General features: G+C 36.8%; 1 protein-coding gene across 1 annotated transcript in view; it reads left to right on the top strand.

Annotated features, from left to right (window-relative positions):
- Nucleotides 1–25,951, top strand: part of COL19A1 (collagen type XIX alpha 1 chain) — a 205,055-nt gene that overhangs the window by 69,558 nt on the left and 109,546 nt on the right. The window contains exons 7-11 of the mRNA XM_087920538.1: nucleotides 6,009–6,089; nucleotides 7,474–7,599; nucleotides 10,379–10,432; nucleotides 19,403–19,456; nucleotides 21,352–21,396. Of these exons, the coding sequence (XP_087776664.1) occupies nucleotides 6,009–6,089; nucleotides 7,474–7,599; nucleotides 10,379–10,432; nucleotides 19,403–19,456; nucleotides 21,352–21,396 (360 nt within the window). The remainder of the gene's footprint in view (nucleotides 1–6,008; nucleotides 6,090–7,473; nucleotides 7,600–10,378; nucleotides 10,433–19,402; nucleotides 19,457–21,351; nucleotides 21,397–25,951) is intronic.

The raw sequence follows: 25,951 nt of genomic DNA, 5'->3' as shown, positions 1-25,951 counted from the left end.
AATCCTAAAAGCAGCAACTATTTCTAGAGTGTTATCTCTTCTGTACTGCAGATATCAAATACATTCAATCTTGGTGTCAGCAAAAAAAAAAAACATTAAAATTTTCCCAGAACATTAAAAAAAAGTCTTATTTTGACCTTGATCAGATGAACCAGTTTTATATTCCTTCTTTTTAATTCAATCAAATATTATTATAGGATTTCATTTCTCTTCAATTCTTCTTTATCTTGTCTAACATATTTCTTCAAGACTTTAACAAGCTTCTTATGTAAATGCAATAAGAAAACATTTTCCAGGTCATTCTCCTGGCTCATCATTTGTATCTCCCTTTTAAATTTTAAAACATCAAGCAGTTTCTTTAGCTGGATAGCCAAAATAAGTCTGTTTCCCATTAAAAGCTGTTTATTTTTTTATAGTTAATTTCCAAGATATTAAAATAAATGTCAATATTCCATTTTTTCTGAACTATTAATTCCATTTATAAGTTACTTGGATCAAAATCTTATTTAGCTTTTTAATTATTATCTCAAATATTTAACTCATAATATTTTCAATTTTGTTCAGGGCTGAGAATATTTTCAATTTTGTTCAGGGCTGAGAATAAACTCACCCAATGAAGACTTTTCAAACTTGTATTCCAGGGGTCCCTAATAGCTTTAATACAGTTAATGGGCAAACATAATGTCCTTTTAAAAGTATTTACAATTGAGCAAAATGGCTAATCCCATTATCTAGAAGCATTCAAATGTATGGAAAACCACCATCCTGCAGTTTTCTAATGGGGAACAGCTGTTCTGAGCACATGTGGGTAATTTCTCCAAAGAGGCTCTAAGAAACAAATCTACTCACAGATTTCTTGATTCTTTGTTGCAGTCATCTGCTTTGCCTTCCCAGATCCATCTTCAGTTTAATATACCTTCCCTGGAAATCCTCAGAAATTATCTTGTAAACAAGTTTTTAGAACCTTTGCTATTGAACCTGTGGGATCTACAGTTTGTATGTGTGATAGCTGTGATTTCAGTCATTCACTTCACTGATTTTCAGATGCACTTTCTAGAGGTGCGATACCTCTGTTCTTTTTTTCCTGATACAACTTTAGGGCAATTTGTGTTCCTACTTCTGTACTGCAGTGAAGAATTTCTGCACTGATGGCTGAATTCAGACAATATCACCAATGGATTTCCATTCAGAGAATTCTTTTTAATAATGTCCTTATTCTTTATCCATATCTGGATGGTTAATCACTTTGAAGCCCGCTGCAGCTGAGATACCTGATCCAGGTATAAAGCATCAAATTAAATTAACGCATTTAAACTAGCTGTTCTAGAACACAAATGGGTATTATATCATCAGTGATAGACTTTATTAATTTTCTCTGGAATAACCCAAAGCTTATTCTCTTTGTTTACGTTATTCATAGCAGGATAAAATAGCTACAACACCAATCTTTTGTGATACCTTTTCTTTTTACTTAGAGCCCCTATTTTTATGTTCGTTTATTTTTATGTTACATCTTATGTTCTGGAAAAGATCAAAAAGAATTTGACCAACTGCTTTATTGTCACACTTTGATAACCTCGACAATTGTGCCTTGCCTCACCCATATGAGAATCTCCACCTTTAGAACTTCTCCAATCTACTCTCCATTTATCAGGGTCAGGTTTCCAGATAAAGCCCAATTCTCTCTGCTTTTCAACTTGGAGAGTTTAGTTTAGTTCTGCAATTTCTCTGGAAAGAAATTGATTGAATTATAAACTTGTGATTAGCTCCTAATTTTTCATTAGGGCTTCCAATGCAATCAAACAAAACATATTTTCTGGACTTTCCTCACAGGTAACAGTTCATTCCTTTAAAGTAATACATTTATGACATTTTGACTTTCTTCTCTACTTAAAAGGGATCACCATATTGACATCTCTACCTTATTTTTCTTTTAGGAAAAAGGTTTCTCTTTTTTCCCCCAGCCTACTGATAAGAGTGTTTTTGAAAAAACTTTCATATCTCTGTCTTCCAGCTTCCCTTCCATTTCTAGAATAAGAGAGGTCCTCTACTGTATTCACCCTGAATTAAGATTAAAACCCTTTGGGCCTATGGCTATTCCATTACTTATCTTTTTTTTATCTCAAAATGTAGCTTTTAGTGGCTATGGCTTCAACTAATCAGGCTGAAGAACCATGTGTCTTATGAAAAGACTATCCATCATTTTTTGGGAGGACAAAATGCTTTTATGATCCAACTTCCTCCTTTTTTATTTTTCACTTGAATTAGGATATAATATTTCTTGCTTTTTTGTCCTAATTCCTCATTTCTATTGAAACATCTCTGCTCTTATTGGCTATCCATCATGTTCTTGCTTTTTATCTGGACCATATGGCATTCTTTTCAGACTTTGTTTTTTTTCCAAGGTCATTCTAAAGACTAAGATTTTCTATTCAGCATTTTTCCAGATGGATTGTCTGCTGCAATCTAACCAAACAGCTGTGCCTTTTTCCAATCTGTGATCACTCCAAAAGAATCAACAGCTTTCCTCCAGAGTATTCTGCTGCTGAAGCAATGTTGAGCAGTTATATGGATTCACCCCTTTGGTTTCATTCAGCATCAAAGCCTGAATATTTGTTCCCAGAAGGATGTGGCCTTTGGAAGAACGTGGCATCTTTTTTATCAATTTTTATCAATTTACTAGAACCTTGTCCAACAAGGGTAATATTAAATTCATAAACTTTGAACAAAATGACATCTAAAATTAAAACATCTTATATGAACCTCTATTCCATTATATGAATGGATAAAGCCAACTAATTTATAAAGCAATGTTATGAACCAAAAACAACATAACATATATGACACAAAGAAAAATGTTAAGAGGAAACTGAAAGATTTAATTGATTTAGTAGTCTGAAGTTTTTAACATGCATGGTGACTGTGAGATAGATAATTGACATATGAGTTGTTAGTTATGTTTAAGACAATTGTGTTTTTTTCACAGGAAAATAGGTGTGAGAAATAGCTACAGGACTACAGTTGTTTCATGTATGATGGATGATTTAATATTTTTGTTTAATAACTTGGTAACCAACTTATATGAACCTTTCCAATATTGTCCATTCAGTTAATTTTCACAGTAGAAGTACAGAGAAGAGAAATATAGCATGTTCATATTTATTTATCCTTTCCTCGTTTTTTATTTTTGTATATTTCTTGCCCATTGCCTCTGGTATTTGTCACATTTCCTTCATTTCTTAATCCTTTTCTTTTTTTTTCAAAGGTCATCATTGACTCTTCCATCTGGTTTCTTTTTCCAGAGACTAAATAAATTTCTCACAGAACAGTTAGCATACAAAGAGTATGATGTAGCATGCACATTCTTATAAAGTATGTTATGTATGAAAAAACACTCTTAGAAATAGTACTTTATTTCTTAGAATGAAATAATTTAAAAATATTATCTTCCCCCCCCGCCAACCCCCATAGGTCAGTTATATAGAAAGTTCAAGGTTTCTTGTATTGTGCATATGGTTCTGTATAAAGCCTAGACTAAAATGTATTAAAACTAATATATTATTAAGAGATGTTAGATATTTTCTTTTTTCAATTTTCAGATATAAAATAGTGCTTCTATTGAATGGGTGGATAGATAAATGGATGGATAGATGAATGGATGGATGGGCGGACAGACGGACAGTCAGTCAGACAGACTGACTGACTGACTGACTGACTGACTGACTGACTGACTTACTCACTTACTCACTTACTCACTTACTGACTGAAAATTCTAGGTAGGAAAAGCCAAATAGAACAACCTGGTTTAGTGACATGTAAAAAACATCTAGCAGACTAGTGGATTAATAGATGAGCACAGGCAAGTAGCTAAAAAAACCTAGGCTATTTCAGCAAAATCAAGACTGTACATCTAGATCACAGGAGACAATAGTTTCATTGTGTTCCATGGTGGCTCAACCACACCTGAAATATTGTCTCCTGTACTGGTCACTGCACTTTGAAAGGGACATGGAGATACAGGAACAGAAATAGAGGAGAACCCAAAGATGTTTTTTCAAGAGGCAACTGGACTTTCTTGTTTTCCTTTGAAGATGTTTCACTTCTCATCCAAGAAGGTTCTTCAGCTCTCATTTCAGCCAGGGGTGGGATTCAAACTTTTTAACAACCAGTTCTGTGGCATGACTTAGTTGGTGGTCATGGCTTGGTGGTCATGTGACTGGTGGTCATGGCTTGGTAGTCATGTTATTGGCTGCGTGTGGCCAACTCAATTTCACTTACATCGAGGCACACATCTCCTTGCCTGGCCTCTCATGACTGTGGGGATGCTGCAATAGTCGTAAGTGTGAAAAACAGCCATAAGTCACTTTTTTCAGTGCCATTGTAACTTTGAATGATCACTCCACACAAGCAAAGTACCAGCAAAGGAGGGGAAAAAAACTCCAAAGAAGTTCCTGAGACAGGAAGTCTAGTCCTGCCAAGAATGTAATAAGGGTTAACGGAGAGGCAGTTTCTGTAAGCAACACCAGAATGTTTCCTTCCTGCGTTCCTTACAGGATTAGGCCAGTAATTTCTTCTAACAACCAGTTCTCCCAACTGCTTAGAATGTTAACAACCGGTTCTAGCTAATAGGTGCGAACTGGTAGAATCCCACCCCTGAGTTCAGCCAACCATAGTCATGGAGTGAATGGGAGGATACTATAAATCTATATAGTAAATCACATTGCATTGCTAAATTACAAACAAAACCAATTGGAAGGGGTGTAAAAAGGGCTTAACAGTGTTTTTTTCAAAGATTTTTTTAAGTTTCCAAAGAAAATAGATATTTTAAAATAAACTTGTAACTCTGTGGGACTATTAAATTAATTCTGGGGTTATATGTGGAAAGAGAGAGGGAGAAAGGATATGAGATTTGTCTAAGTCCCTAATTAAACAAATAGAGTTTTACCAAAGTTCCATTCTTGCTATTGTCCTGCTTCCTGCAGTGCTTCTATAGTTGCAGCTGAATGGTTTCAACTGGTCTTCTGTCAAAAGCTGCAAAACCAGTTGCTGTATTTCCTACCTGGGACTATTTCATGCAATGGTGGGATTCAAATTTTTTTACTACCAGTTCTGTGGGTATGGCATGGTGTAGTGGGCATGGCAGGGGAAGGATACTGTAAATTCTCCATTCCCTCCCCACTCCTGGGGGAAGGTTACTGAAAAATCTCATCCCCAACCAATTAACCTGCTTTCCAGCTCTGTTCTCCTGTGCAGGCACAACAAAAGAAGACCCAGTGATTAGCTGGGACTTAGGAGACAGAGAATAGATGGGGGCGGTGCCAGTCAGAGGTGGTATTTTCCGGTTCTACGAACTACTCAAAATTTCCGCTACTGGTTCTCCAGAACTGATCTGAACTCTGATTTCATGGCAAGAAAGCAATAAGCAATAGTCCTCTCTCATGAGGCCAGCCTCTTTGGCTTCAGTGACGCTGCCTCAACCACCTAAGCAAGGCTGTAACTTAAAGTTTTAATTTAAATAATCCTAGTATTATTTATAGTGATAAATTAATAACACAGCTAGCAAAGTTTTTATAAAACTCTAGTTTTATTGACTTAAAGTAGCATAGTTTGGAGAGAGGTAATTTCCATCTGTAAAAATAAATCCTCAAATGGCCAGAGAGCTGACCAAAGGAATGCATTAAACTGCAGTGGCTGTTGTCATAAATCCAGCTCTTTTTATAAAGAGATATACAGAAGTGACATGTTGGGTTCAAATTAAATTTGGTATGATTGGATTAGATCTGTGTTGCTCAGATAACTAACATAATAAATGCAAATGGAGTATTTTAAAATGTGAAACTTTAATGTTTTTTTCAAAGTTCATGGCCAAAATCCAAAACTCGGTTAGAGATATTTAAACACATCATTTCAGTGGGGTCAAATTATTTAATGGTGTGATGGATTTCCGCTACAGAGGCTTCAGTGTTGTTACGTCTCAACTGATAAGCATCATCACATTTATTAAATAGATTGAACTTGGCCGCATGATCTTATACTGTGATCCAAGCCTTGCTGCTCAGGAGAACTGTTGTGAATTATCTGAACATGTGGTAAGTTGGAAAAATAAATATATATATTTTTTAACAAAATGAATCAAAATTTCATGGCATGATTAGTGTGGCCTATTATTCGAAGCAAGCAAGTTTGGTGTCATGCTAGAAACTGGAAAACCTAATCCTGCTTTAGGCCCAAAACCTGCCAGTGACCTTGTTTTAGTTACTTTCTCTCAGTCCTAGGAAGAAGCAACAGCAAACCACTTCTGAAAAATCTTGCAGGGACTTCTAGAGATAATTTCTGAAAATCGGGGATGATTGAACAAGATAAGGGGCAAAAAAATCATTTGAAAGATTTCTTTTTTTAAATTTTGATTGTGCAATCTTTATTCATTAAAAAAAAAAAAGTTCTACCCAGACCTAATGTTCTGGGAACTTGTGCAGCACAGTGAAATATCTATTTAAAAAATAAATACAATAGACATAAAAACACAAGCTAGAAGAAGTATATTTTAAAACTCTGGAAGAATAATGATGGCACTTCTTCCTAAACTTTGGTAAAAAAAAATATTGAAATTTATCTACCAACCAAATGGTAGATAATGGTAGGTAACAGAAGAACATCAGTGTCACAGGAAGAAGATCTGCACTGGAGCTCCTGTTGTTTCAGAGGCTGTACTCTATCAGTACCGTATTTCCCCATGTATAAGCACCCCCTTTGTATAAGCCATCCCCCCAATTTTTGGACTGTGAAGTTTTGAAAAAAATATTTTATTAGAGAAACAAGTTATGAAGAAAGAAAATTTACAAAGAAACAAAATTCGACGTCTAGATCTACAACTTCGGTCATGACGCCGAAAGCGGTGCGGGCGACGCTAGCAATCTACGCATCGGAACGAGAGTAGGAACGAAGCATTCAGGCCGATGCCTAGCGTATGCATTTCTATCGCGTACTCGCACTCGTAATCGTATCATCACGTACAATTTTTACAAAAAAGTATAGCATACTGCTGGAAAACCAGTTTATTCCTACTTTATTATTTTATGCATTTTTCACGTATAAAAAGTGTACCTGCTTTGTATATGCCACCCCCCTACTTTTTGGGCTTGAAAATTTTGGAAAAAAGGGGTGGCTTATACATGGGGAAATACGGTATATGTTCTAAGCATTTTGCTTGTAGCATAGTGCACTCTATCTATGGATTAAGTAAATCTAAACTAATAGCTAGTTCAAATAATAACAGCATTTACTGTTACATTCCATTCCATTATTATTGCCAGATTTTCAATTCAGATTGCTGAACCTATCAACACAGGTTATTTTTAAAAAAAATTCACCATGGAAATGTAGTCTCTGAAGATGCAGAAGATGCTATAGATAGTATAATTTGATCTTAATGAACTAGACTTCAGTCCAGATAATATGTTTTCATAATTTCAGCATCCTTTGGAGAAAAACTTGAAAACTACTGCAGCATCACCATTGGTTGATCACATTGGTAAAATACAAGCTCTTCCAATAATGGAAAAAAATCCTGAAGAAAAATGTTTTTGCTCTCAGAACAAGGTAATTTTAGTCTTTCACATATGATCTATTAAATGTATAGTTCGATTTAATCTTTTATTTTATATTGTACTGTTGTTCTTTTTTATATACTATTGAATATTAAAGAAAGTTGCACAGTATTTTGTTCTATTATAGCCTTATATCATCTATAGTAGATGTGTCAGGCCACAATTCTCATAATCTGAAGTCTTCATGATCAATGGCCATGTTTAGAAATTATTATTTGATATGGTTAGGGAAAAGCTTTTCTATAAATTGATTTATGCATATGAGAGGCAAGAGGAAAACTAGGGATGATATGATAGCAGTCTTGAGGGGTTGTCACAAAGAAGGGAGGGTCAACCTATTCTCCAAAGTACCTGAGGACAAGAAGCAACAGATGAAAATTTATCAAGGAGAGATTCAACTTAGAACTAAGAAGAAATTTCCTGGCAGGTAGAACAATTAATCATGGAATGGCTTGCCTTCAGGAGTTGTGGGTGCTCCAACAACAATTTAAGAAGAAATTGGATAGCCACTTGTCCGAAATGATATAGGGTCTCCTGCTTGAACAGACTAGAAGACCTCAAAGGTCCCATCCAACTCTGTTATTCTGTTATAGAGGCATATGTTGCTCTGCAAAGAGAATGACTGAATTAAAATAATACAAGGTTATCTGAAGTCTGTATTTTCTGTGAATTTATTGATCATAAAACCCATAGGATGACAAGGATGACACCAACTAGGAAGTTAACAGCTTACAAATCTACTATAATAAAGGATGATAACAGTCATTTCAAATTGACTGGAAAAATATTTCTCTAAGTTACGTTGCAATGATGGGATATCCAAACAATATGAGTGATTGCTTACAGAAAGATTAATTTATGAACCCATTCTTCAAAACATTAGCAAGGCCATCTGTAACTTGAGCTACTGGCTAAGTATCTTGACCAACATGGAAGAATATGGGTCATTTAATAGCCCAGCTCAATTGTTGCAACCTCTACATTAAAACAATGAACAAAACAATATGAGGACATTGGACATCAGCATTTTCCATAAACATTTCAAATACATTAGAAACAGGGATAGTTCTGTACATCAGTATGGCAGTAGTCACTTGTGAATCAATAACAGATGGATTGCACAAAAATTGCATCTCTCCTTACTAGAAGGGTATCATTTAAGCTCTTGAGCCAGGCAATTTTCATGACTTTCATAAAGCATTGTCAATTAAAATAATGATATTTGCGTATACTTTTCATAAACATAGAAGACATCAAGCTGCAGTAGATATTTTGCACTAGAATATATTTGATTTTCATTATTTCTGTCTCATTAAAGTATTCTTATGTCAGAACATATATCTGTTAGCCTGCCATTTTGATTTTAAAATAAAATAAAGTGAAAAAGTTGAATACATAATGTTGAGTTTATTTGTACATATCTATGGTTGTGTGCACCAAGGATGACAGTAATTAGCTCAGTTTATTCTGTTTCTCACAGAAAATTAATAATTTAAAATAAAATGTTTTAAAATTACAGAAGAAATTGTGATAATGAATATATGATGATGCTGCTGCTATCCCACATATTTGTAAAAAAGGACAGGTAGTCTTCAACTTATGACCACAATTGAGTCCAAAATTTCCATTGCAAAGCAAGCGTTAAGTGAATTGCACCCCACTTTACAACCTTTGTGCCACAGTTGTTAAATGAATCACTCCAGTTGTTAAGTGAATCATGTGGTTGTTAAATGGAACAGGTTTCCCCCATTGACTTTGCTTGTCACAAGCCAGTGGGAAGATTGCAGACAGTGATCCTCTGACCCTCAGATAGTGCAACTGTTATAAATACATGCCAGTTGCCAAGAGCCCAAATTTTGATCACATGACCATGGGGATGCTGCAACAGTTGTAAGCGTAAAAAAATGGTCATATGTCATTTTTTTCAGTGTTGTTGTATCTTTAAACGGCCACTAAATGAATGGGAGTTGAAGACTACTTCTATATCTTCTAGGAGGGAAAACAAAAAGTGGGAGAAGATAAGATCTATGAATGTATCCAGAAATGAAAAGTCTCTAAGGCAGCATCACATGATGCATTGTGACTTTTTTCCCTTTCACTAAACTGGGAGTGGCCAGCACGTGACTCATCCAACCCACAGGCCACACAAGTTTGACAGCTCTGGCCTAGAACAAGGCTTGAAAAGCTACCGTTTCCCAGATGTTGCTGAACTACAATCTCTATCCATCCATACAATTGTAGCTACAAATGAAGGATAGTGTAAGTTGTAATTCAGCAGCATTTGCAATGCCACTTATTCCTGACTCCAAGGATAAAGGTACAAGACTGTTTCTCCCTGCATTAGAGAAAATGTTTTTTCTAATATCATCCAATATTATTCCAATAAGAAACATCAGCTTAGACTTCTTGAACACCTTGAGCAACAAGTGCAAGATCAGAGTAGGATTTGTTGCAGTAGTTGTAGGTGTCACCAAAGCACTTCCTTTTTCTATCAGTAATACTACTATTAAATGGAGCTCTGGCATATTATACAATTACACTTTATACTTACCCTGTTAGGCAGGGTGTCAAACTCGTGGCGGCATCACATATCTAGACTTCCCCCCCCTCCATTTGCTAAACTGGGCATGGGGTGACCAGCGCATAACGCATCCGGCCCACAGGCAGCAAGTTTGACATCCCTGTTGTAAGGTCATTACTTGTAGCACATTGTTTACTTTTTCCCCCAGCATAGGATTCTAGAATAAATATCCTAGCTTTATTCTCAACAGGGAGAAACAGGATTGCCAGGCGTAGCCAGTTTGCCAGGCCAGAAGGGAGAAAAGGTAAGACTTTACCAGCAACATTTCTACTGTCTTTTTATTTGGGTAGTGCAGTTGGTTCTTAAGAAACTGGAAATACATTTACATGTCCCTATTTGTTAAGAAGAGAACTTTCTTTGGTATAATGTCCCAATGGAGATAAGTTCTATCCAGACAGATTTGCTTGCCACTGACTTTAACATCATTTAAGTAACTCTTTTTAAGCAAAGAGTTTAATTAGGCTTTTTGTTTGTTTGTCTTTGTTTTTAGCAATTCCAGTTTTCAGGGCAAAAATCCTTTATGGATGTTGTTTGGTTTGAAGCTGGGTGTGATTTTTCTTTTTTAATCACATGGTTTTTGGCTTTGGGTTGTTTTTTTTTTTTGATGCCTTCTCAACTTTCTCATTTAGCTTTCAATGCAGTGTTTTTTAACTGTCTGGCAAGTGTAATTTTTCAGTTTGTAATAAGCAGATGTCCAGTTTGTAATAAGCAGATTCTTTTAGAATCTTAGGCATATTTTTATTTCTTATTAACAGTTGGGAAATAAATAATAGTAAGTGAAACAACAAGAGAAGGTAAAAATTTTCAACAGCTATTTTCCCTGCCAAATCCTTTCTATTCAATCTCTATTCAATCAGACCTCCATTTTTTTTTTTCATTTTCTCTATTCCAAAATTCAAAATACTCTGCCCACTCAGCTTTCTTTAGAGTGTTCATTTCCCGCCCTTAGTATATGGTGTTCCTATAATTTGTTGCAGACTGCTTCTTTTGGATTCTGGTTATTACAATTCTTGAATTAATGTTATCAATAAATGATGTTAATTGATATCCTTAATTTAATAGTGGTCAGTGGGACTGGGAACTCTGTTGCTAAGCTACACAGTTGTAAAACATGTTACATGACCACTTATGACAGCAGTTCAAGCAGTTCCAGTTGCTGTTGTTATCCCATAAGGTCATTAGGCACATTTGCTAGTTCCTGATGGTTTGACTTTGCTTGTAGGAAACCATCAGTGAACATAACAAATGTCAATCACGTAACTGTGGGATGCTACAACTATAGTTACAAGGACCCATCATAGGCTTCCTGGATCAACGCTGCTGTAACTTCAAATAGTCGCTGAATAAGGACCACCTGTAATTTTTAATAGATATATCAGTTGGTTTGTTTCAGAGTTTGTTAATGAAAGGATGAAAAGAAGTGATTACCTAAAGTCAGCCAGCTGATTTTCATGCCAAAGGGTGGGAATGCAGCACATTAACTCTAAACCATACAAGCTCTCTGGAATATATTTATTTTCACTCCCTGAATATATTTTAAATATTGTTGTGATATTTTTGTGAGAATGTTAATACGTGTAGCCCTCAATTTATGACCACAAGTGAGCCCAATTTTTTGTTGTTAAGTTAATTTTGTTCCATTTTGCATATTTTCTTTCCACAGTTGTTAAGTGAATCACTGCAGTTGTTAAATTAATAACATGGTTGTTAAATGTATCTGGCTTCTCCATTGACTTTGCTTGTCAGAAAGTTGCAAAAACATGACTCTGGGAAACTGCAACCATTATAAATATGAGACAGTTGTCAAGCATCTGAATTTTGATCATGTGACCATGGGGATGCTGCAACTGTCGTAAATGTGAAAAACAGTCATAAGTCATAATTGTTGATGTAACTTCAAATGACCATTAAACAAACTGTTGTAATTCAAGGACTACTTGTAGTTGGCTCTTACTTTATATCGTTCCATTTTGGCTATAAGGCCATCATAATTCAGAGATTGTTATGTCATGTTTGAATTTAATTTTAAATAATTGTCAGGTTCATGTTTCAGAAAGGTTTTTAAAATTGCTAAATACTATTTGGCTAAAAACAAAAACAATCACTGATTCTAAAACCACAATTTAAAAAATTCAGTGGAATAGAGGTATGTTATTTGCATGTAATGCCAATTGAGCTCAAATACATTAATCTGTGGTAATTATTTATATATCCCCCATCTTGAAAAACTTTTTATTTTAATATATTTGCATAAAGTTTACATGTATCTGCATAAAGTCTAATGCTACAGTTCTCTCTCTCTCTCTCTCTCTCTCTCTTTCTCTCTCTATCTTTCTCTCTGTGCACATGCAGGAGAACTATACATGACTTAAGAAAAAAAGGCAATACCTCTCCCCATAGCAAAAGCCACAGTATCATGCTTAGATGTTATTTCAATGCTCCTTCTTGAAGATCAGTTCAAAGGCCTTACTCTCCATTCTTACAGTTCCTAGTTTGAAACTACCAAAGTGTTTGGACAGAACAATCCTCCGGAAAAAAAAGAGTTTCCTAATACACCTCATGTAGGATTGTCAATAGGCAATTTCCAATCCTCATTGTGCTTTCATTAGTGTTTTGCAATTTCTGAAAGCTTTCAAATATCTGGCATGCCCTTCTCTTGTACAAAACCGGTTGCCCTATTTCTGCCTTGGCCTTTTTATTTCTTGGTAATTTTATTTTTATGCTTTTTAATCGGCCAACAACATATCTGTTAAGGATGTTGCAGTACAAATACTATTTCAATTTTTTAAAGTTTGAAATCATATTTAAATAACCAAAAGAAAAATTTATAATATCACCTAGAACAACTTTCAAGTGCTGTATGGCAAATAAGCAGTGGAGTCGATCAATGCTATAAAAATTCTTTAACTGTAATTCAATTAAAATAAATTAGTTTTAAAAATCAACAAAATAAACAAATTCTACAAAATGAGTAATAATGGTTAGAGTTTAAATTAACATTATTTATTTATTTATTTATTTACATATCAAACTTAGTAACCACCTACCTCCCTCACAAAGTTATTTTGTTTCACCTCTATTAATAGAATACTATTTTGACAATCAAAAAATTGGCGGTCATGAATGACAGTCTATCAGTAGAAAAGGTTTTCAAAATATTTTCATTCTTATTTTTATTTCCTACTGGTATCAATGTCTGCCTTGTTGCTTGTTTGAAATTTGATAAATCAATGCTTAGATTGCCAATACAACTAAAAATATCAGGTCCTTTCCCCTACTAGTCCATTAAATGTGAACATATCTTGTGGCTTTCATTTAAAAAAAATACTGGACTATTGACACAATTATATACAACCTCACTTTCAGCTCATATTTTGTAGGCTTATAGTAAGATACCATAAAAACCCAACATATTTCCTTTGTCAATGTTCCATTAGTAATGCTGTGGCCAATTTAAATCCAATTTTTGTTGCCAAGGTAACCTTCTGGGAAAGTAGAAATTCTGAGAAATATACTCAAAACAATTCTGCCTTGATTGTACTAAATATAAATCAGGATGTGCTTTAATAGGCATTCAAAATACTGTTACAATATCTCAACATCAGCAGCATTTTCTATATATCAAATTTCAGCAACACATTCCTTTCTCCTTTTTCCATTATTTCCACTGGGGATCATGCTGCCTAAAATGACCTTTGACTGATCAAGAGATAAAGCTGTGCCCAGTGATCTATGCAACATATCTAATCCTTAACTTGAGACTGTCTGGAATTCAGCAAGAAAAAGTTGTTTGTGTCTAGAATTACATGGGAGGAAAAACTAAAAATGAGTTTAAAGTCCTATATTTTTTCCCTCTGTTCTACAGAGAACAAAGCTATGGAAATCACAATCACTGTTCTGGAAAAGGAAAGCTATAAAGGACTTTAAAAATGTTTAGTTATAATTCTGATAAATGTCAAGGACTAAACTTAGCTTTCATAATCTTTTACGATTCAAGCTGAGTTTATATAATGAATTAAGCAACTCATTATTTAACCATGGTCAAATAAACCAATGCCATACTTTTCGTCCTTTTATCTTCCAGGCATCCTTAAATCCCATGGTTAAAATTCTCTTTCCTGTTTTCTTCTCTTGACATTCTTATCAATTTTATCCAGGCCTATTTGTACTTTCCATAAAGTAACTCTAATAAAGTTCCCATATTGCTCTTTGGGTACATTATTTGTATATCTTTTTAATTTTTTAAATAATTATTCACGTTCACATTAAAGTCTATTTTGTGGGCCTTCGAAGGAGTTTATTCATCTTTGGTGACAACTTTTTCCAATAAAAAAAGTTCCAGTTATTTCAAAACCCCAGAGATCAAAGATTTCCTTTAAAGTAGCCATCAAGTGCTTTAGTAATCAACCTTCAAAATCTTATTTTTATCTTATTGAAATGTAAATGAAGTAAGTTTTTTCCATAAAAGAGGATCTTTCTAAATAGCTTCAAAAGGTTTATTTAAATCCGTTTCACATACGCTCAACATTTAAACTGTTTGGAAACAACTCTAAAATCACTCTTTTGCTATATGTTGCAAAAAGTTACAAAAATAGATCTTATAAAATTGGGAAAAGATAGTTTTCATTCTTTTAAATGGATTGAAGAGAAACTCATCCAGTAGCTATAGTTCTGAAAAATTTTCAATCTTAAAGAGGTAGTACAACAAAATAAAAACCAAATTGTTTGTCTTTTTTTTTTTTACCCTGAAAGCTAAAAGGTTTTATATTTTTCTTAATGATTTTTTAAGCTTTTTGTCATTTTTGTCATATTTTTTGAATGTTTTCCACCCTGTAATATTTCTTCTAGATATTAGAGGTCGGAATTGCATATTACAGCTGTATGGCATGATCCACAATGGTTGTGTTGATTTGTTGGTTGAGCTTTTATCTTGATTATCAATTATACATTTTTTCACTGTCATGGGCTTTCATATGGTGCCCAGCATTATGAATTTGAGATGGACAGTCATATACATTGAAATAAATAAATAACATTACAAGTGTAGTAGACAGATTTGTTAAAAGACTGTTTATTAATGACCTTGATTGTACCATTTGCCTTTTACATAATGTTTGCATTAAGTCTTTACCTTAAGTCACCTACAACTATCTCAAGATTCCTGTTACTCATTGCCCATTCATATACATGAAATGATGTGTATGTGTGTATCCCATAACCCAATGCTCTTGCATACATTTCACTCAATTAACATGCTCTTATTATTTTAATATTCCCTTTTAACTTCAGTTCATTTTAAATAATTTGATAGCTTCACTTATTATCAGGCTGAAAAGTGCCAATAATCTTGTTTTCAAGAAAATAAAAAATAGCACATATTTTATTGCATAACTCAAGTTTTATCATTTCTAAATCCTTTATACTTTTTAATTTAAAATCTGAATGGGCTGCAGGCTAGGACTGGCATACTATACAACATAAAGCCTATCACTTTATTCAGAGCTATACAGACTTTACCATTTTTAAAGTTTAGGAAGCTACTATACTTTGTGTTGTGATTTATGAAAGCTACAATAATAATAACTGATGAAAAAAGATGAGATGGAAGTAATGAAATAATAATGAAAATAACCAACCATGTGGTACAAAACTACCTTTTGACAATATTAGTATCCTACCATAGATCAGGTACTGGTGAGCTGAATGCCTGGTTGAACTTGAACTTTTAAGTATCACAGTTGCAAGACAGAATGAATTACTGGTACTTCATTTTTGGTTTTTGGTTTTTCCTTTATTTAGTGGCCATTTACCAACCAAAGTTTATTTATTATAGTTATAAAGCAACTGAATGCATATTAAGTATCATTTTATAATCATCCCTATTTTTTAAAATGTAAGTAGTAGACAAGAGTTGTGTATAAATTCAGAAAATGTCAGGATATACCAATACTGATATCAAACAGGCTTGTAGCCTGGCTAAAATATCTGGAAACAATACAGGAAGTAGAACATGATGTAAGACTGCTTACCTAGGGTAGCCAAAAAAGCTGACACAAGTCATTTCTGCTCATGTTACTCTTTTTCTTAAATACTGTAGTGCTTGCTAATAGCATATAGTCATTTAAATGTTGTCCTGCTGATGAGACTGAGCGAACTAAACATGCTTACATTTAAACCACTCAATGGAAAGCACTAAACATCATTACTTTGATTCACTGGATTTGAATTTCTGGAGCAAGTGCAGCATGTGTGACTTGATTTGCTCAACCCCCTGCTCACATGCCAAAAGGAAAGGGCTGCCAGCTGGATTTTACAGGTGCAGGTCTTTGAATTTCTGTGAATGAAAAGTGTGATTTAAGAAGGCAGGTATAAAAGCTGCAGGGTATTTTCTATAGAAGCAATTTACTATATATAAAAGACATAGTGACTTGCAGAAATGCCTTTTAAAAAATAATATGAACTCTGTCCCTTGGCTAATTGCTTTCTATCAATTATAACCTGCTCATATTTTTTAGGAATAATAAGGGTTGGAAATATTTCTCAAAAAAAATATTGCTTATCTCAGATTCTGTTGCAGATTCTGTCTTTATTTTCATGATGCACTCTGGATTTTGCTCATTTAATTTGTTACTACTAGTGCTGTTAAAAAAAGTATTATAGCTAGTGTTTTAAATATTCCTTTATTCATGCAGATGCTAAAAGAATAACTTTTTTCTTACTGAAGCCCATGGCAGAATAAAAAATATTAATGTTAGGATTAAATTTGGCCTAAATGTATTTATGGAATGATGTATTAAGGAAAAACTTTTCTGAAGTTCCTGTGGAAATGTTTATTCAGGATGGATAGATGAATGTAAACCTAAATTAAAATTTAGCATGATTAAAAACAGACCATCCATATTAGCCCATGTCTTTCCTTTTTCCTCTATTTCAGTATTAAGGGGGAAATGTTTGTTTTCATTTATGATTAACAGCATTTGCTCCATTTGTTGAATCTGGACAAACTGCAATTAATCATATTGTTAATGGAAACAAATTAGTTAATGTATTTGTTTAAAATGTTGAGCCATGTCCAGCACAAACAACAGGTAAGGTACTTATCTGAGAATTTACTACACAGCAAATCAAGGGCAGACTTGGATGATCAATCATTTGAATTACAGTACCAAGATAAACAACTGGCCCAGTGGTGGGATTCAACATTTTTTACTACCGGTTCTGTGGGCGTGGCTTGGTGGGCGTGACATGGTTTGGTGGGTATGGCAGAGGAAGGATACTATAAAATCTCCATTCCCTCCCCACTCCTGGGAGAAGGGTTGTGCAAAATGTCATTCCCTCTCACTAACCTGCTTTCTAGCTCCGTTCTCCTGTGCAGGGCACCATAAAAGACCCAGCCAATCAGCTGGGACTCAGGAAGCAGAGAATAGATGGGGCAGGGGCAGTCAGAGGTGGTATTTGCCAGTTCTCCGAACTAGTCAAAATTTCCGCTACCGTTTCTCCAGAACTGGTTAGAACCTGCTGAATACCACCTCTGAACTGGCCCACATTTCCTATTCCATTTTTTCCACATTTTTTTTTATTTTTTTTAAATGAAAGTTGCAGTTTGATCTAACTGGAATTTGAACCAATACAGATGGAATATATTTAAGGATTACTTTTGTGTCCATTTTGATGTGCACGTTTGAACTTTTTCAGAGAAAAAAAATTGAAAAAAGTTCATTGTAAAAAAATTGATAAGCATTAGGTGTTATGCTTTAACCTAACCAGAGTTTGAAACAAGAGTTTTATTTGTACCATCCTGTAGGTTAAAAAAATATCAACTTTAATATTTTATATAGATAGGGTATATCTCAAAGTTTATGAAGATGAATTATAGTAATTAAATATACACCCACTTTTCAAGCTACTCTTTTTTTGGGGGGGGGGACAAGAAGAACAGAAAAGCAATAAGAAATAGTGAGTCAAATAAATTAAATGAATAAAAAGAAAAGAAAACATACTTAAAAGTAATTTATACCATTACCTTCACTTATCTCTTCCTTTTGATCCATTCTTTCTTTCTTTGCAATTCATTATTTTTTTTCTATATAGGCAAACTACCACAGTATGGTTCTTTCATTCTCATCACTCACATTTATCTTCCATATACATTTATTCAGCACCAATTTGCTTACCTCTACTTCTTTATGTTTTCCTACACATATTTAACTACTATTTTTCCACTGTATTAAACTTTCTCTACATTTTTTCCTGATATGCTCAGTTCTTTTCCACCTGTATTATGCTTAAATCACAATATACTTGAAAACACATGCTTTTTTCCAAGCACACGTTTACCAAATAATCACTACTTTCATTCATCCTTGGATTTCCAAATGGCCAATTGCAGGATTCATTTATGAATTATGACTGGTGAAGAACTACAGGTTAGAATATTTTTAAAAAGGTAAATCATAGAAAAATATGACTATAGTAGAGAAAGATGAATTGAGCACCAGAAACAACTAGCACATATGTGCGAAGGGAACCTTTACCTTTGAGAAAGAAGAGTATAATGTAGCACCAAAAAGTCTTTGACTTTGAGGCTGTACTGGTCCAAAAGATCTCAGCTGAACTCATCTCCTGATGAATTCTATCTTTGATGGAAAATTGAAGGACCCACTCAGGACAGAAGACTCCTGAAAAAATCTGATGACTTGCCCTTCTTAATATTTCACCTTCATTTCTTGGTTGCTAGCTGACAACCAAGAGAAAAACACATCCTTATTGGATTAGCAATTCTCCAGATTTCTTAGTCATGAGGCAGTTCCAGCTTCTTTATTGAAAGTCACTGGACATTGTAAGGAATAAGGTTAATCAGGAGGTCAACCTCTGCATGAAACATAGCAGTTGACACCTATCTAAACAGTGCATTGAATTCTTGGTTTTTCCACTGAGCAGAATCTAAGTTTTATGATTTTGCAAAACATTCCACAAAATATGACTTCAGAAAATATCATTTAGTAGAAAAAGCATATTTACATTCTCATAATTTTTCAAGTCACTATATAAAATTACAGATTATTCATTTTGTTCTTGTCCTTGTAGTATTATTGTGCTATTCAATAACAATCCATGATCAAGCAAAAGAACCACATTTGGAGAGTTAAATAGTTTATTAAATATTTTACAACTTGAGCAATGGGACTTACCTAAATACATTTACTTTGTATAGGGTGAAGAAGGAGCTAAAGGAGAAAATGGCATTCCTGGCTTGCCTGGAACAAAGGTAGGATTCCTGTCTTAAAAGAGTTCTTGGATCATTTTCAGAACCAGCAGAACCAAAAGCAATGAACATAAGTTACAGCTATTTAGATGTTATTTAAATGTAAGGAATATTTGTACAGTTTTTGGAACAATTAATCTGTAAACAACCAGGCTTTGCAATTCTGAAAAAAATTTAAAAATAGGCTGAGCAGGGGACACAGGGCAGATGTTAATGTGGCTTTTGTGTTTAATATTTGAATAGTATCAATTATACAATATTTCTATTATTAGAAAACAATTTTGTGGGGCTGGAAAATCCCATTCATAGTCACCTTGCATCTGGGTTTTTGTCATGCATTGCCCTTGAAGACCACTCAGGAACTACCCCAGAACATGGCTTCACAAGCAATCACGGTCCATTTTGATATTTTGGTCTGAGACTCTTGTGCTCTGTGTTGCACTGATTACCAGTGGATGTCTGGCTGCAATTCAAGATGGTGATTGTCAGCTATTATGCCTATAGGGCTCAGAGCCTGGTTGTTTATGGAATGATCTGCCCATCCAATCAAATCTGACAATGGGTATTTTCCACTTCCCATTAATTAATCAGTGCTGCCTTGAAGAATGCAGAGGTATAACTCTTCTGTTCCTCCCAAAAGTTTGTTGGGCTCCAACCTTACCATCCTTTAGAAAAGTTCTTAAAAACTGGCTTTTCAAATAAACCAGAAGCCAAGTGATTTGTGATCCTGACTGGTAGAGGATGGATGATTGGTATTTGACTGTATTACCTATTGCTTACCTCCACCTAGTATTCTGCACTTCTCTATATGTTTTATATGTTTTTGAAAAGTGTTTATGTATGCTGCCCAGAGTTTTCTGATTAGGTGTCCTACAAATCTAAATCAATCAATAACACGCAACACACTCTCCAGCCATATGTCTTCTTTTTTCTTACCACTTTTAGAAAGGTTTGATGGTACTAGGAAAAATGTCTGGTAGAAAAAGATTTGGAGAGATTTTTAAGTAGGCAGTTTTAAATCTTCCAAGTACGATCACCAGAAAACAAGCACATTCATGTGTGAACAGTAACTGCAGTCACCGCAATGTTACAAGCCAGTTCTAAAAAGTTTTATATAACCATGCCTTAGTTATATTGCAAAATTGCATTCTAGTCATTTCTATAATTTAATATTCAAGAAAAATAGTAGTGGTGCAATGAATAAAAATATTATGGATGGAAAAATAAATTCATTTATGATTTCTGTTAGACCTGGTCACTGTTTTAATTTTAAATTGATAAATATTTTCCCTTTCAGAATCAATATTAGCAGTTCAAATCAGCCTTCTCCAATCTTCAGATATGTAGACATCAATTCCTAGAACTCTCCAAGCAGTTGGAGTTAAGAAATCTAGGAGTTGAACACAACTGGAGAATATCCAGATTACAAAGGTCTGCTCTATGCATTGCTGCAGAAATGAGGATTTTTTTTCCATCTTAGATGAGATGTCAGCTGGCCTAATGGAGCCTATGAAAGTTGTTTAGAATTCAGTGAGTGCATCTTCATCTTATCTTCCATAAGTAAATCATTCTTTTATATGAAATTATTCCCAAGTTAGACATATAGTAGTTCTAAACAGTTTCAAATATCACAGTGCACAAAACATTTGAGTCATTTATTTGATGTTTCAATGTTTATGACATTTGCACTTTTCTCCAAGCTTCCAATAGTAATAGAAATTCATGTTTCTTCTCTGTCCTGGAGGTACCAATTACCTTTTTGTGTTTTTGATATTCTGCCGGAAAGTAAAGGACAGAAAAGGCTGCAGGAAGAACTTTAATTATTTTTATTTCTTCATTAATGCAATATTTTTAATGACCAATGAATAAGAGTTGATGCAGTTTACAATTTGTTTTAGGGAGAAAATGGTCTGATTGGTGTTCCTGGTACTTCTGGTGAAAAGGTACATATATAATCTTTGGGTCTGTAGTTTGCATTTGGTGTCATAGTTATATTTTTGGTGGTTACATGCCAGAAATGTGGCTAGCCAGATTCAACTGCTTCAAATTTATCTATGAACAGAGAATAAAACTTATTGGTGACCTGTTCCATAAATGTTTCTTGAAGTCAATATTCTAGACAAGGCTTCCCTCCAATAAACATGCAAGTTACAGTGCACAATTTACCCACATCAATTGATTTATTTGGATATGAAAGAGAGACAGATTTTTGGTGGTATAACATTGTTACTATGTAATAAAAAGTGCAATTCAATTCCCACTATTTTTTTTTTGTTTAAAATCTATTCTGATTGCCTGCTAAGATAAATCAAAGGTCTCAGTTCAAATTAAATATAACATAAGGGTATCTTGGGTGAATTCCAATAATTTAATTTCTAATAACTTTGGATGAAGATTTAGAATATCATATTCTAATCCAATTAAAATATCACATTCTAATCCAATGAGAAAATGAGAAAATCCATATTTGGCCTATAGCAATTTGTATAACATCAAGTTGAAAGCCTCTTCTAACTCCAGCCACCTCTGCCAATTCCAGTTTGTATGAATGTACTGTATATCTCAGATGATTTTTCATAATCTAATACTATCCAAGCCTGGAACTGCCTACAGTAAGTATATGAAAGTAGTTTTCACAGGATCAATAATTTGTAAACTTCATGCCAGGATTACTACCTGAATGTTAGCAAAACAAATATGTTCAGTGCAGTAGTAAACTTTTAAAGATTATTAGTGTTATAGATCAGGAAATGAGAGGCTAGACCAGAGCATTAACAAGGAATGGCTTTATTCAATGGAATAAAGGGCTGTCGCGTCTGCATACTAACAAGCAGACATGCTCAGCGAACAGCGGCTGGCTCGACCTAGCAGCCGGCTTTTATAGCCGGCTGTCGAAGGGAGCCAGCCAATGGGAGCTGTAAACGCCCCCGTAGTATAGACGGACTTGGTTGGGAACTTTGGTCAGTTCCAAGGACATAACACCCCTTCCCCCCAGATGCGAACATGAATAGTCTTTTAAATATGCAGGCGGTCTGTGCGGGCGCCCGGACCGGCGCAGTTCTGGTGAGTCACTGAGTGGCACAGAATTCAGAGGATCAGGATTGGTGGGTGCTGGAGAGCGGGGTTGCTCTGGGACCTGCTCTGGCGTCTGTGAATAGTCTCTGCCACCGGGTTGGCTTGTAGTATAGTCATTGTCCAACAACCCGGTGGCTTCGCTGGTCGGCAAAGCAGATGACTCTGGCGGACGGTCCCGGTCTACCGTCCGTTCCCCTCGCTCGGTCGGTGGTGACAGGCCCCTCAGATGGTCCTCGATCGGATTCTGGTGTGGTGACTGGAGATATACCGGAGTCCATGGTTCAGCATTGGCATGATCACTCTGGCGCTTCCTTATCTGATCCAGATGTCTCCGCCAAACTCGCCCGTCCTCCAGTTGAACTTGGTACGATCTCGGACCGGTGATGGCCACGACTCTCCCGGGTACCCATAGCGGATCGCCGGCGTAGTTCCTGACAAACACTGGGTCCTGCAACACAAAATCTCTGACCCTGCCGTCAGACCCGATAGGAGTGTCAGGGCAATAATGGGGATGCAGCCTGTCTAGCACTGTTCTCAGGCGTCTGCCCATTAGGAGCTCGGCAGGAGACTTGTTTGTAACCGTACAGGGGGTCGTGTGTTGGCTCAAGAGAAAACGGGAGAGCCTAGAGTGCCAGTCCTCTTGATTGAATCTGGCCAATGCCTCCTTTGTTGACCTAACGGCTCTCTCTGCCAACCCGTTGCTGGCAGGATGAAAGGGGGCTGTTAAGATGTGCCGGATGCCCAGGTTGGTGACATACCGGCTGAATTCTGTAGACGTAAATTGGGGGCCATTGTCCGAGACTAGAGTGTCAGGCAGCCCGTGTGTTACAAATAAATGGGTCAGGGCTTGGGCAACTGCCCGGGTGGTGGTCGTGGGTAGTAGGGCCACGTCGATCCACTTGGAATACGAGTCCACGACCACCAAGAAGGTTTTGCTGTGCATTGGCCCGGCCAAGTCAATGTGCAGCCGAGACCACGGTGCATTGGCACTCTCCCACTTGGTTGGGGTGGTGATTGGCGGTGCTGGCCTGGATTCCTGACAGGGTCGGCAAGAGCTTACCCATTTGGCGATCTCGTCGTCCATGCCTGGCCACCAGACGTAACTCTGAGCCAACGCCTTCATCCGGACGATGCCTGGGTTACCCTCGTGCAGCGCCTTCAGGACGGGTGTGCGCAGGGAGTTTGGGATGACGACTCTGTTCCCCCACAACATGCAGCCCTGTAAACTAGAAAGCTCTTGCTGGCGGGTTTTAAATGGTGTGAATTCAGTTGTGAAATTAGTGACCGGCCACCCCCTCCGCACCCAGTCCAGAACCTGGGCGATTGTTTTGTCTTTTTTGGAGTGAAAGGCGATGTCGCCTGAGGTGACAGGTAGGTTGAGCTCGCTGACATCGAAGATGGCATGGACTGGAGCCGGGCCCTCCACAGGGGTTGGCAGCGGGCAGCGGCTGAGGGCGTCGGCGTGGCTTAGGTTTTTTCCCGGGCGGTGAACGAGTTTGTACGAGTAGGCTGCCAGGAACAAGGTCCACCTTGTCATCCTGGGTGACAAGACTTGGGGTGTTTGTTTGTCCCCCGACAGCAACCCCAGAAGCGGCTTGTGGTCTGTGATGAGTTCGAATTTGTGACCAAAAAGAAATTCGTGGAATTTTTTTACCGCAGCAACTGCGGCTAGGGCCTCTTTATCAATCTGGCTGTAATTATGCTCGGTTGGTGAAAAGGTTCTGGAAAAGAAAGGGATTGGTGCCTCGGAGCCGTTGGGGAGTCTGTGGCTTAAGACAGCCCCAATCCCAAAGGGGGATGCGTCTGCTGCTAAGACTAAAGGGAGGCGCTGGTCGAATTGGATTAGGACAGCGTCTGAGGTGAGCGGCGATTTGACTGCTTTAAAGGCATAATCCTCTTTGGGTCCCCAATGCCATGGTGCATTTTTGTCTAGAAGTCTGTGTAACGGTTCGGCTACTGACGCTTTGTGGGGTAAGAACGAAGCGTAGAAATTTAATAAGCCAAGGAAAGCCTGTAATTCAGACTTTGTGGAAGGCGTGGGTGCCTCGTGAATTGCTTTGACTTTAGATTCCACTGGGTGAATGCCAGAGGCGTCTATTCTATACCCAAGAAAGTCCACCTGTTTAGTGGCGATGGCACACTTCTCCCTTTTTAGCTTGAGGCCATGCTGTCTGAACTTGTCTAAAACCACTCTGACTCTTTGGAAAAGTTGGGGTCTGTCCCTGGCTGAGACCAATATGTCATCAAAATAAGGAACCACGCCAGGGAGGCCTTGGAGTATTCGTTCCATTAATGACTGAAAAATGCCTGGGGCAACACTAACGCCAAATTGGAGACGCCGGCACCTAAATGCCCCTCTGTGAGTGACAATAGTTTGTAAATCGGCCGTTTGACTGTCAACAGGAAATTGCTGATAAGCCTGTGACATATCCAATTTGGCGAAAATGGTGCCAGGCTCAAATGTGTGGAGTAAGTGCTGGATTACCGGGACTGGGTAAGCGCTAACCTGTAGGTAGCGGTTAATTGTGGTTTTATAATCAGAACAAATTCTTAAACTGCCATCCTTCTTAAGGGGTGTGACAATTGGGGTTTCCCACTTAGCAAAATCCGTGGGCTCAATTACCCCCTGTTTGAGTAATTTGTCCAGTTCCGCGTCCAGTTTAGGGCGTAGCGCAAATGGTACTCTACGCGGTTTTAAACGGACGGGAACTGCTTGGGGGTCCACTGAAAAAGAAATGGGTGTGCCATTGTAACAGCCTAATTCGTTGCTGAACACATCAGCGTAGTCTGCAAATAGGGAGTCAATATCGGGAGTTGAGACAGCATGGACTCCCGTTAAGCTAAGACCGAGATAGGGGAACCAATCCAACCCCAACAGGGTAGGGAGGGCACCGTCAACGACCACTAAGGGCAGATGGCCTTTAAAGGATTTGAATTTAACGAGGAACTTGCCTTTTCCGAGTACTGGAATATTCTTTCCTTGATAGTCCCTCAAGGTGAGGTGGCTCTTCTGGAGTTGGCTCCTAGACAGACTGGGCCGGATTTTCTTAAGAGTGTTCCACGAGATGATCGAGAGCGCCGACCCGGTATCGACTTCCATGAGGCAAGGTTTACCTTCTAAATGAATAGAAAGTGTGATTTTATTACGTGTCAGAAAAGTGTGATTAGCTTGGTAGCAAGTATAACAGTTTTTTACTTGCCTTGGTGGCTCCGGCGGAGAGTAAGAGGACGAAGACCTCTGTGGTGCCACGTGTGCCACCTGGCAGGCTCTGGCGATGTGACCTTTTTTGCTGCAGTTGTTGCAGGTAGCGTTTCTGAACCTGCAAGTCGTTCGGGCATGGGGGCCCCCGCAGGACAGGCATAACAGGATGTGCTTTGGTGCGTTGCTGTTCCCGCGCCTTGCCCCTACCTGTGATTGCCTCA

Source organism: Pseudonaja textilis, chromosome 1 (genome assembly GCF_049901715.1).
Source record: "Pseudonaja textilis isolate UNSWEBS1 chromosome 1, rPseTex1.2, whole genome shotgun sequence".
In the NCBI taxonomy this organism is placed as follows: domain Eukaryota; kingdom Metazoa; phylum Chordata; class Lepidosauria; order Squamata; family Elapidae; genus Pseudonaja; species Pseudonaja textilis.
Note: the sequence above shows the minus strand (reverse complement) of the source record. Positions and strands in the feature narration are given on the sequence as shown.